At 41.4% G+C, this 13492-nt stretch overlaps 1 protein-coding gene across 1 annotated transcript; it reads right to left on the minus strand.

The window, feature by feature from the left end:
- Positions 1-3700: 3700 nt before the first annotated feature.
- On the minus strand, positions 3701-8584 carry LOC129859649 (SLIT and NTRK-like protein 1). Its single transcript, XM_055929690.1, has one exon. The coding sequence runs from the start codon at positions 7357-7359 to the stop codon at positions 5260-5262; it is 2100 nt and encodes a 699-aa protein (XP_055785665.1). The 5' UTR covers positions 7360-8584; the 3' UTR covers positions 3701-5259.
- Positions 8585-13492: the final 4908 nt, after the last annotated feature.

Below are 13492 nucleotides of genomic sequence, written 5' to 3' on the forward strand. Positions count from 1 at the left end.
GGTGTCTTTTGTAAATAGAAAGATCCTTTTTAATTGAATTCCAATCCAGACCTAGATGAACATGTTGCTTGCTAGTGAACCAACTGACATCCTCCCCTCAATAGGGACTGAAAGCCACATAAATATGTGTACTTGAGGAGATGTTGGGAGGTCCATTGAGCAACACTTAAAAAACCATGACATTCACTGACAACTAAAGAAAAGAGAGAGAGAGAGACCTGCCGCCTGGCGTTGATCTGACAGTTAACGTCCTCGAGCGAGTGAAGGCCACTGACTGAATACATGGTTTTCTGGTTTGCTTCAGAATAGAGAGAAAGCATGGTGACTTTAAATAGGAGAGAGAAATATAAGAGATGGCTAAGACAGGCCCATATTCCTGCAGACGCCTCAAAAGAACATCATTGTCAACTAGCATGTCAGAGTAAACAATTTCTCTGACATTTACAGTACACAAACACAGCTTGGGTAGCACTGAGGGATCAGGTGTACTTCTCTCACTGCTTGCCACTCCCATGAGTGCAGATTGAGTGGGTGGTGTGATCAATATGTCCTCTTTGAACAATTTATTGATTCATTGGCCATCAATGACCAGCCTGCTCTAACAACAGTCTATATCCAACACTGAGAAAGGAGATGGAAAACAATCAATGAAACAACTGAGACAGGAAATCCTTCAGCTCTCTGTGCCCATGTATTCCTTAGTGTGTCATAGTTTGCTTTCCCATCTGCCTGGAGAAGTCTAGGGGCTGTCTTCAGATCTGATCTCAATCCATGTTCATAATGTGTCAGAGTAGGAATGCTGATCTAGGAATGATTTGGAAAGAGGATACCTGATTCTAGATTAGCACTCCTACTATGAGCTGCTTTGTGAATACAGGCCAAGGGTTTCATGTACAAAAGAAGGCACTGAAAGGAAAGCTGGCCGTGAGATTACCAGACTCCCTGGAATCCATGAAAAACAATAAAGAAAAACTAAATCCAAGCATAGTAAAAGTAATATTTTTCTTCCTTCAACCTAATTGCCTTTATATGTGGTATTACTTGTTACATTACAGATTTACAGAGAACCATTTTACCATCTCCGATGAAATTGTAATACCTTTTTTCTATTTGTGTGTGTGTGTGTGTGTGTGTGTGTGTGTGTGTGTGTGTGTGTGTGTGTGTGTGTGTGTGTGTGTGTGTGTGTGTGTGTGTGTGTGTGTGTGTGTGTGTGTGTGTGTGTGTGTGTGTGTGTGTGTGTGTATGTCTTCCATCAATAAGACATGTTAACCTTGGCCCAGTTACAATCAGCACTTTGAAAAGCCCGATAATTGTAAAAAGCAATGGAGGTAGGTTTCCCTTGGGCCAGAACCAATAACCAAGAAAGCTTCAGCAAATTAAAATGAGGCATGTTGGAGGGGTGGGGGCAGTAGGTCTCTCATATCCAACCTACCTTGGTCTACATTTCTTTCCAGGCTGCTACATAACCCTTACTGCAACAACTTGGCAATTGCACCAATCTGCACCAATTTGGCAAAAGTTACTGCGCCAACTTGACAAAAGTCAAATTTGATCAAAATACATGAAGTCCACAAAAACCTCCATGCCAGCGATTGATGAGCCCTATCTTAGTCTAAATGTCTTATTTCAGTATCTATGCAACATCATGTCAGTTGTGTTATTGTTACAGCACCGACAAAGGCAGAACATATTATATCGGTCATTTCAGGTAGAAATGACGAGAGCTTCATAAGCCTCTATGCCAAGTGAAGGACGGAAACAATAGTGCAGTGTGCGGCTCAAAACAAAGTCAACGATCGAGTCAATAGATCTAGTCAATACGTGGAGGCTGAGAATTGAAGAGGTTAGGTCACAGGCAGCACTTGGTGGTCCGATCAGTCATACTGATCAACAACAGCTGTGGTATTTACACCGGTATTGGGAGTAATAGGGGAAACTAAACTCCTGAGGTGTGTTGCTGATGGGTGCCGTGCTGCGAGGGTTGCAACAAGCCGCCAGCTTCTCAGGGAGATGATCAGTTAAGTGTGTGCAGCCTGCTGGGGTTGCAGAGAGCAGAACAAGAGTAAGTTAAGCTTTGGTCAGAACTTTACAGAGCACAGCTGGGGTCCATAGCTAAAATAAAAATCACTGCAGAGAGCAAAGCTACGGTAAGGTTAGGCGTTGATCTCTAAACTGCAGCACATAACTGGACAGTAGTTGATATCAAAAATCAAAATGACTTTTCCAAGGAATTTGGTTTGTGTGTATTTCACCTTGAAATAACCAGCCAGTATCTTCTTCGCAAATGAACAAAGGATCAGAACCTTTGCATTGCTATACAGTAAAACAAGGGCTCGCATTTGATAAAAACTGAAAGCAGTGAATGCTTTGGTCAAACATCATGTAATACTGCATATGAGGATAAGAGGAGGAAGCCAGTGTTGGGGTCAAACTTAAACTCTGATGTTGCAAGCACCATACTCCTGCCATCAGAAGCAACACAATGTTCTGTATTTTGAATGTACCCCAAAACAGGCATAATTGTTGACAGCATTGCATCACCTCAGAGATGAAACCATGGAGTACATTGAACACCCAATGTAACTGCTATCTCATTGGCAGAGACGTGTGCTGTCCATGGTGCTGAAATAAGTTGGCTACATTAGCTTTTTTTCTGCTAATGCAATAGCACAGCAATCCTTTTCAGCACTATGGACAGCACAGACCACGTGGTTATAATTGAAACAAACAAGCACATTTAGCACACACATATCAAATTATATTGTGTTTCAGTTCAACACAGGTAAGAATGAAATGTCTTAGAAACCCATAGATTTCACTCAACCTCAACCACATTTTATTTAACAAAATAGAAGCAGGTCAAATGTAGTAAAACATATAAATGTAACTCTGGGACACAGCGTTGAGATATGACCAATAATTCATGAGCCATGGTAAAATGTTCCACAGTAGAGATTGATAATTACCCTTTGAAGCAATACACCAACAGACTGGAGTCTGAAGTGATGGACAGCACTGTTTGTTGCCAAAGATCTGCTGAGATAATACTCCCCAAGGTCAGCCTATGTGATTGGTTACATTTAGTGTGTGTGGGGGGGGGGGGGGGGGGGGGTTGAGCATACAGACATACACACACATGTAGACAGACACTAGTGCACATGCACACACATTTAATCAATAATTCTAATTATTTAAATGCATACACACACACACACACACACACACAGCCCGGACACTCGACAATGAACATTGTTCTGCTAATGCAGTCACACATTTAACCATATAGTCTGTCAGTCCACAGTGTTAAAAAGGCCTGGGAGAAATGTTTGCTGTTGTATTAAGATAAATGATGAAACAGACAGGGTTGAGACATGTTTGATATTGAAATGGCTCTAAGCACTTTGACCTTCTGCAGGCCAGTGCATGTCTGACTTGTCATTCCTTATTGACAAGACTATTCCACAACGGATTGTAGCAGTGGGGTCTCTTGCACATATGCTTATTTATAAGATTATTAAATACAGTGGGAACATTGATGGACCTGATCCTAATGAGAGAAAAAAAACAGTATGAACAAAACGAATTCAGAGCTTGAATTTACAGAGTATTCATATATATATATAAAACAAAGAAAAAACATTTCACAATCCTACGATCTGTACCGTGATACTGCAGAATCAGTGACATTGATCCATTTGAATGGATTATCAGAACATCACCTTTAATGCTAACCATTATTGTACACTGAAATCGTCATCTTGATATCATTATAGTTGCTCAGTAACATGTCATAGCATTGGGCAACAGACCGACTGCTGAACACTTTTAATATTGAAGAATATTTATGTTTCTTAATGCAACATTGCCCATTCATACCCGATTTAATTAATATCTCAAGATAAAGATTCCCATTCCAAAACGCCCTTTTGCAAAACTCCTATACCTCAGCCCTCCCTCCACTGGAGAAGATGCACCAACAGCGACATCGTGAGTTTCCTCGTCTAGAGTAATGCGGTGATCCTGCCAAGTCTTCCCTATGGCATCAGACGAATACTGTCGAATGCTAAGACGTGTGTTGTATTTTTGTTTTACTGTATGCAAACTGACCATTGCCCAATCTATTTTAAGCACGTTAGTTAAAAAAATGTAAGTCCATTTCTATTATTTGGACACAGTAGATGGCTTTACAAAAGCTCACATAAATGGAGGTGAATCATAGCCTACGCTTTGTGGAGGAATACTTTTTACATTAAAAAAAGCATTCTAGTCTACCTGCGCTCTGTACATAGATCGAACTGCACATACCATGACTTCCATTGAAAACATTTGAATTCTGAAAAAATATGCAGTTAGAAACCCCCCATATAATTCGGTAAAGCCTTCTCCTCTCCCCCAGAGCAAGGCTATAGGCATTAACACACAAAACCACGAACTGTTCTTAGCTACATTAACCTTGCAACTTAACCATCGGAGTGACGTTAATTGGTCATGCTCATCTGCATCCCGAATATCTGAAATCCAACAATTGGCACACCATAAAATAACACATTATACATTCATAAAGAGATGAATGTGCAGATATGATAAGGTTTGCACCAATTATAAATAACCCCGATATTTATCGACAATCAAATGATAAAACAAACAAAAAAAGAACATGCGTGGACAGCGTTTCTCTTCTTCTTCATCCCAATGTGTTCTTTTTCCGTTTTTTAACAGTTTTAAAACAACAAATACAAATTCTATAACGCAGTTCACCAAAAAATAGAGAAATGGCACTTTGTATATATTCATATATGGTTTTATATGTATATATATACTGTATATATTCATATTGATAACATGAAAGAAGGGTCGGGTTGGCTTCTTCGTTAATTATGGTATGGTTCCCCAGTGTGTGTTGAAACCATGCGAAAGCATGCAGATATGATACAGTCAGTTATTTACATTACATTCATGCGCTCGTGCACCATTTCCCGAATCTTCTCTCTCAGATAGTCAGTCTGATTGCGGCAAATAGCTGTACTGGGATGGGGCCGGGAGGGGGTCTATACATATATTACAGTTGGTTCAGTAGCAGACTCATTGGCACCACAGTCAACTGGAGAAAACAAAAAATGGCCTATCTCCGACAAAAAGCGAGTGAAGAAGCTTAGTAACATAGCATTTGTTCATTTTTCTTCAATTGCCATTGTGTCAACAGAACGCAGTATATTTCTCTGTCTGTTTGTATTCCAGGTTTTATTGTCAGTAGTCGTTCTACGCATCATTTGTTGAGGAGAAATGGGCGCTACAGTCAAACCCTCTTTGCGCGCCCCCGTCCGCATGGTAAGGCCCGCTATGCCAATAAGACGAGTCACACACTGTCTGCAAGGAATTGATCTCTGACGCAGAGGAATTACCATCCCTCCGCTTTGATCTCTTGCGATTCCGCAAGATGAAGACAAGCATCCCTACAACAGTGAACGCAGACGTGACAAATACCAGTAGTAGCCCAGGGACTAGTACAGAGATGGACACCCTGTTCGGCTCCACATAGGAGTTCGAGCGCGTACCCGTGTCTGCGGTGAACGTGCTGTTTTTGGAGAGAGAGGTGGGGTAGATTTTGTCATACAGCTTGGGACACATCAGATCATTTCGGACGTGACGGAAATCCCTTTTCCAGAACTCTTCTGGGGACTCACACTTGAGATCACTAACGATCACATCTGCCCCCAGTTTCTCCGTCCACTGTTTGAAAGGGACAATATTACACGAGCAATCCCAAGGGTTCCCATGCAAATCAATTTGTATGATCGAATTGAGTTGATCTAAGACCCCTGCGACAGGGAGATACGTGAAGTAATTATTATGCAAGCTAATCTTTGATAAAGACACTCCAAGGAAAGCATCCACAGGTAGCGCTTTCAGTAAGTTATTGTTGAGGAAAAGCACTCGCAGATTGGGCAGAGGGCTGAATGTGCCTGCCAGTATCAGCTGTATGTCATTATATTCCAAACTGAGATATTCCAGATTTTGAAGTCCAATGAACATTTCCGCAATGAGCGTATCCAGGTAATTCTTATCCATGTACAACCATCTTAACTCGGTGAGGTTTTGAAAAGTGCTGTTGTCTATCAATTTGATGTTGTTTCCACCCAAATCAAGGAGATTCAGACTTGAATAGCCATTGAGATGGTTCTTTTTTATAGCATGGACGTTGTTGTCTCTCATGTTTAATTCGTGCGCCGTGAGGGGTTTGGGTTTTAGGTTAGCCAAGCTCTCTATCTTCTTGCCCTCGCAGTTAACCCCTAACCCCTGCCTGGATCCAATGAGCTTGCAGCTGCATGGCACAGGGCACGATGCGTTCTGCACAATTTGCAGCTGCTCTCTCTCCCCATTCACACCTGTCATAGATGTGGGCTTCGTTTTCAACTGCCAGTGCGATTTAGAGCGTCCCTTTTGCCCATTCCCTGGGGTTGGGGACCCAGGATCACCACTAGCTTTATAAGGCGTTGGAACGGGCCCAGGTACAGAGGTCTCCTCTTGGGTAGGAGGTGCAACTAAACTCTCGTCAGCACCACTTTTTATTGAAGGACACAGAACCATCTCCGATGTCTCGTTCAAGTCGTTCCCTTGCAGTGGCGTTGGAGCCTCGCAGATCACCCGGCCGATAAGCGCGTTCTGCGGTATATTCTCCAGCCATTCCTTCAGGGAAACCAGGTCGCAGTTGCAGTCCCAGGGGTTATCCTCCAATAGAACCTCCGCAATGCCCGGTATTTGTTCGAGAACTCCCTCATAAGGCACCGTTTTGATTCGGTTCCCTCGCAGGTCGAGATGGGTGATGGGAACGTGTTGAAACACATTCATAGGTAGTGCACTGATGAGGTTATCATTTAGGATTAACACTTCAAGTTTATTTAAGTCCCTGAACACGGCCGGGTCAATGTCCCTCAATAGATTAAAATCAGCCTGAAGATATTCCAAGTCATCTAAACCAAGAAAGGTGCTCTTCCTAAATGACCGTATCTTGTTATTATTTATGTGTAGCCTTTTCACGAGCTGCAGTCCCAGAAAAGCACCAGGGACAATGTCATGCAAACCGTTGTTTTCCAAATGCAAGCTCACGGCATTGTAAAAGTTAGCAAACTCATTGGGGAAAAGCCTGGATAAAGAATTTCCATGCAATAGCAAGTGATAAAACTGGGAACTGGGACCAGTCAAATGGTGCAAATTAGTAAAGCTCCTTTTTTCGCAGTCAATGTGCAAATCGCCTTCAATCTCATTGCAGGAGCAGATCTGCTCCTTACAAATGTCCCTTGTAACATTTCCAATAGCAACACAAAGAGCCGCCTTCAGCAAGACAATCCAAAGCAGCATTTTCAATACAAACAATTCATCCCCGATTTCAAGACATGAAAACGAGCTGTTGAATCAATGTTTTTAGTCCAGTTTATCCTCAGAAAGATAGACCGACGGGTCTAAAAGAAAAGACGACAGTCCTTTATAAGATCCATGCTCATCTAGCCCGTTATGTCCAGGCGTCCAGCTTTAAAATGACCATATAGAATGCCTCAGATCGAATGGATCCTTTTGCTCGTATGAAAATAATTGAAAACAACAAACCGCAATAGCAGCCGAAACATTTTGGGGCTTTTGATCGGTATTGACTGACCTTGCAAATTTTATAAATCCGTGATTTTCTCGTCGTGCTGCGGTAGCAGTGGGTGCTGGTCTTTTCCCCTCCGTGCTGAATTCACACCCGACGCTGGAGATGTAGTGCTGATCACACCGCCACTGCAAAAAAAACGCATTCCTCACACCTTTCGGTGTCTTCCTTGCGTTTGTTTCCAGTGCTTTCCTTTGGTGATTTTGAATCACAAAGAGGTTACACAGAGACTGTGCTCGTTCTAGCCCGGTGCTCTTGGAAAGATCTCACACCCTCTACTGAGCTGCAATGGAAAAAAATCCATCGTCTGAGGGAATGCTGAAAAAAATCTATCCACATAGAGGACTAGCAAGCGTTAAAATGTCCACACTAAAAGCTGTTGATCTGTTCAGTCTTTTTTGACCAATAATATTCCCATTCTAAAGCCAACAAGGTTATGGATTCCAAACGACGTTCCTTATTTCACGTTACTGATTAGGCTGAATCCTTGCTTTAGGTCCGCTTCTGTTGTTTAAAAAAAAAAAAGTAGACTAGACGACATAACGCATTGCCAAGGTATTGGAGAGAACTCGTTTCCAAATCGGGGGTTGGTTATAACCTCATCTAATGATTAATTTGCTCATTTTATGAAGAATAATAATCGCTGGTGTGTGTATTGCACCAAGCCCAGCAGGCGAGTGCCCTCCAGGGTGTATGTTACTATCTCTCTGCTAGGAACCGCTGTTGAATGCGGTAAAATAATTAACTACATCTAATCAAATCACATTTTATTTGTCACATGCGCAGAATAAAACAGGTGTAGACCTTAGAGTGAAAAGATAACTTAAAAGTCATTAACCAACAATGCAGTTTTAAGAAAATACCTTAAAAAAGCAAGAGATAAGAAAAACAAATAATTAAAGAGCAGCAGTAAATAACAATAAATAGAGGGGGTACAGGTACAGAGTCAATGTGTCAATGTCCGGTACCGCTTGCTGTGTGGTAGCAGAGAGAACAGTCTATGACTAGGGTGGCTGGAGTCTTTGACTATTTTTAGGGCCTCCCTCTGACACCGCGTGGTATAGAGGGCCTGGATGGCAGGAAGTTTAACCCCGGTGATGTACTGGGCCGTATGCACTACCCTCTGCAGTGCCTTGCGGTCGGAGGCCGAGCAGTTGTCATACCAGGCGGTGATGCAACCCGTCTGGATGCTCTCGATGGTGCAGTTGTAAAACTTTTTGAGGATCTGACGACGATGCCAAATCTTTTCAGACTCCTGAGGGGGAATAGGTTTTGTCGTGCACTCTTCACGACTGTCTTTGTGTGCTTGGACCATGTTAGTTTGTTGGTGATGCAAAGAAACGAAGCTCTCAATTTGCTCCACTACAGGACCGTCGATGAGAGTGGGGACATGCTCAGGTACTCCTTAACTCCAAACCTTAACCCTAACCCCTAGCCTAGCTTACATAGACTATAACCTACAGTTGAAGTCGGAAGTTTACATACACCTCAGCCAAATACATTTAAACTCAGTTTTTCACAATTCCCAACATTTAATCCAAGTAAAAATTCTCTGTGTTAGGTCAGTTAGGATGACCACTTTATTTTAAGAATGTGAAATGTCAGAATAATAGTAGAGAGAATGATTTATTTCAGCTTTTATTTCTTTCATCACATTCTCAGTGGGTCAGAAGTTTACATACACTCAATTAGTATTTGGTAGCATTGCCTTTAAATTGTTTAACTTGGGTCAAACGTTTCGGGTAGCCTTCCACAGGCTTCCTACAATAAGATGGGTGAATTTTGGCCCATTCCTCCTGACAGAGCTGGTGTAACTGAGTCAGGTTTGTAGGCCTCCTTGCTCGCACACGCTTTTTCAGTTCTGCCCATACATTTTCTATAAGATTGAGGTCAGGGCTTTGTGATGGCCACTCCAATACCTCGACTTTGTTGTCCTTAAGCCATTTTGCCACAACTTTGGAAGTATGCTTGGGGTCATTGTCCATTTGGAAGACCCATTTGCGACCAAGTTTTAACTTCCTGACTGATGTCTTGAGATGTTGCTTCAATATATCCATATAATTTTCCTACCTCATGATGCCATCTATTTTGTGAAGTGCACCAGTCCCTCCTGTAGCAAAGCACCCCCACATCATGATGCTGCCACCCCCATGCTTCACGGTTGGGATGGTGTTCTTTGGCTTGCAAGCCTCCCCAGTTTTCCTCCAAACATAACGATGGTCATTATGGCCAAACAGTTCTGTTTCATCAGACCAGAGGACATTTCTCAAAAAAGTATGATCTTTGATCCCATGTGCAGTTGAAAACAGTAGTCTGGCTTTTTTTTATGGCGGTTTTGTAGCAGTTTAAAAAGGCACAGAGACATTTGTGGAGTGGTTGAAAAACGAGTTTTAATGACTCCAACCTAAGTGTATGTAAACTTCCGACTTCAACTGTACATGCAACAACCCAGCCAAATGATACGGCTTTCATTTGACTACAACAAACAATGTGTATATATAAACTATTCGCACGTAGGCTACTGTACGTCACGATTTCAAAGAGGATTGCAAAATATGTTACAAATTCCTATTTGTTGTGGTTAACGTTAGCTATGTGGCTAATGTTAGCTAGGCTAGGGGTTAGGGTTAAGGTTAGTAGTTAGTGGTTAAGTGTAAAGGATTAAGGTTAGTGTTAGGGGAAGGGTTAGCTAACATGCTAAGTAGTCCCAAAGTAGGTAAAATGCTAAAGTTGTTTGTGATGAGATTCAAACACTCAACCTTTGGGTTGCTAGATATTCGCGTTATACGCCTACCCATCCAGCCTGACCAACCATCCTACTTTAATTTTTGCCTTAAGTAACCTTCTGTCTTATGTAACCATACCAAGTGTAACATACCATACTATTTTGAGGGCCGGATTTACATTTACTACGTTACGTCTCGTCTATGAGACCAGGCTGTAAGGATAGAAGCAACCAGCACTCTTATAAACCAGGGTCAAATGCCACATTCTCATGTAGGGTATTCTAATGAGGCTCTCTCACAAATGATCATCTTCTGTTTACAAATATGGAGAAGTACAGTGGAGGTTGTCCAGTTTTGCTTAAAGTAGCTCTGTAATGGGCAGTGCTATTGTAGTCCATACAAAAACTGTATGGTTTCACAGTAACACATTACATATAAAAAATCCAATCAAATCAAATTGTATTTGTCACATGCGCGGAATACAGTAGGTCTAGACCTTACAGTGAATGCCCTTAACCAACAATGCAGTTAATACAATTTCAAAAAAGAATACCTAAAAAAAAATACGAATAAGAAATAAAAGTAACAAATAATTACAGAGCAGCAGTAAAATAACAGTAGCGAGGCAATATACAGGGGTTACCAGAACATATTCAATGTGCGGGGGCACCGGTTTGTCGAGGTAATTGAAGTAATATGTACATGTAGGTAGAGTTATTAAAGTGACTATGCATAGATAATAACAGAGAGTAGCAGCAGCGTAGAACTTAATTAACTTCTTTAGAATCGGTGAGTCCCTTGCAGGACGGTTGAGCTAACGTAGGCTAATGCAATTAGCATGAGGTTGTAAGTAACAAAAACATTTCCCAGGACATAGACACATCGGATATTGGCAGAAGGCTTAAATTCTTGTTAATATAACTGCGCTGTCCAAAGCTATTACAGTGAAATAATACCATGCTATTGTTTGAGGAGAGTGCACAGTTTTGAACATGAAAAGTTATTAATAAACAAACTAGGGCAGTCTCTAACACATTTGGGCAGTCTTGATACAACATTTAAAACATAAATGCAATGGTTCATTAGATCAGTCTAAAACTTTAGGCATTCACTGCTGCCATCTAGTGACCAAAATCTAAATTGCAACAGGGCTGGAATAATACATTGTGGCCTTTCTCTTGCATTTCAATGATGATGGTACAAAAAAATACAAAAAAACTGTTGTTTTGTTCCTTTGTATTATCTTTTACCAGATCTAATGTGTTATATTCTCCTACATTCCTTTCACATTTCCACAAACTTCAAAGTGTTTCCTTTCAATTGGTACCAAGAAAATGCATTTCCTTGCTTCAGGGCCTGAGCTACAGGCAGTTAGATTTGTGTATGTCATTTTAGGTGAACATTTAAAAAAAGGGTCCGATCCTTTTATGAGGTTTTAACTTGACCAGGAAACACACACAGTTCAGTTTCCATTATACCTTTAAAAAGTCAGAGAAACAATCTCTGAAAGCATCAGGAAATTGACATAAAATGTTTTTAATTATCTTGTTCTTTGGCCTTTTGGAAGCATTCTGTGAACATTCAGTGACCTTAGTATTTTTAGTTGTTAATCAGGTCTTTTTGTGTCGGTCCTTCAGCCCAGCATGTGTTCAGATATCATCCTTTTGGAGTCAATCATAAAAACAACAAAAACAACTCCCACAGACAGAAGAAGGAGAACAAGGAGGAGGGCAAAATGCCACGAGTCAAATGTTGAAATATTTCAATCACACACAGACTTCTCAGAAGTGTAGTTAAACGCGTCTACACACGCACACACACGCACGCACACACTCACACATACGCACACGCACGCGCACACAGACTTCTGGTTCCCAGAAGTGTAGTTAAACACGTCTACACACACACACACACACACAAACTTGGTCTCTTATCCCTATTGATACCTATAGTTTTCTGGACAATAACCTTCATTAGGACACAGGTTCCAGTGAGCCCAGGTTTTGATGTGTTAATGGATGTTTGCCTGCAGACTTTCCAATCAGCTGGGGTCCCGCTGTGGGCCAGATCAAAACATGCAAGGATGTGTTCAAGCTAAACTAAGCAACCAATAGTCAATTTGGCCAGCCAAACAAACACCACACAGAGGAGGAACAGGCATCCAAGGGCACATCAATCATGCACAGTCATCAATGGGTGTGTGTGTGTGTGTGAGAGAGAGAGAGAGAGAGAGAGAGAGAGAGAGAGAGAGAGAGAGAGAGAGAGAGAGAGAGAGAGAGAGAGAGAGAGAGAGCGAGAGCGAGAGCGAGAGCGAGAGCGAGAGCGAGCGAGAGCGAGAGCGAGAGCGAGCGAGAGAGAGAGAGAGAGAGAGAGAGAGACTGCAATAAAAGGGAGACTAAACCATTGCTGAGTCATGATGGTTGATCAATATTCACAGCAAAACACAGTTATTCATGCTTCCTAGAGTTTATTTAGTCCACATATTTAATATTTTCAACATGCAGTTGTTAACAGATAGTGTCAGATTGACGTGTAACTATACACCATTATATAGCTTGCTGTTACAGCATTCTATGTGCAGTCACTTTAACATAAATTGGACATAAATAGGCATACTTGAGTTACACCAGCGTGTTAAATGTGTCTTAATCTGGAAACTCACATTGTGGAGCAGCAGATATGGTGTCGTCTAGCATTATGTCGATTCAATATTTAATATGTTAAAAAACACCTCTAAACATATGGTTTGAAGTCAATGGAACATCTGCCTTTTGAAAACTACACCATGAAGGAAGGATAGTAACTCACAGAAACACCAAACGATGGGGCTGTCCATGGTGGTAAATTGTTTCATGAGTGATTGCATTTGCAGGTTATTTTAGCAGATCATTTGGTGTGTGTGTGTGTGTGTGTGTGTGTGTGTGTGTGTGTGCGTGTGTGTGTGTAACACATCTGAATTATTTTTCCTCATGATAATACATACACATCATCTTGTTCCTACAATGAACATCTGTGTAAGAGACCCATATTGCTAGAATCAGTTAGAAATAGTGTTGTTTTTTTATCCACTGTAATCTGACAGAGAGGTACTGTCCCTGGTGCTGAATTTGATTGCTTT

The sequence above is a fragment of the Salvelinus fontinalis genome, chromosome 7 (genome assembly GCF_029448725.1).
Source record: "Salvelinus fontinalis isolate EN_2023a chromosome 7, ASM2944872v1, whole genome shotgun sequence".
Classification (NCBI taxonomy): domain Eukaryota; kingdom Metazoa; phylum Chordata; class Actinopteri; order Salmoniformes; family Salmonidae; genus Salvelinus; species Salvelinus fontinalis.

Bases quoted from the DNA above. Each gene is read 5' to 3' on its own strand.
- LOC129859649 (XM_055929690.1), bottom strand. From the start codon at position 7,359: ATGCTGCTTTGGATTGTCTTGCTGAAGGCGGCTCTTTGTGTTGCTATT.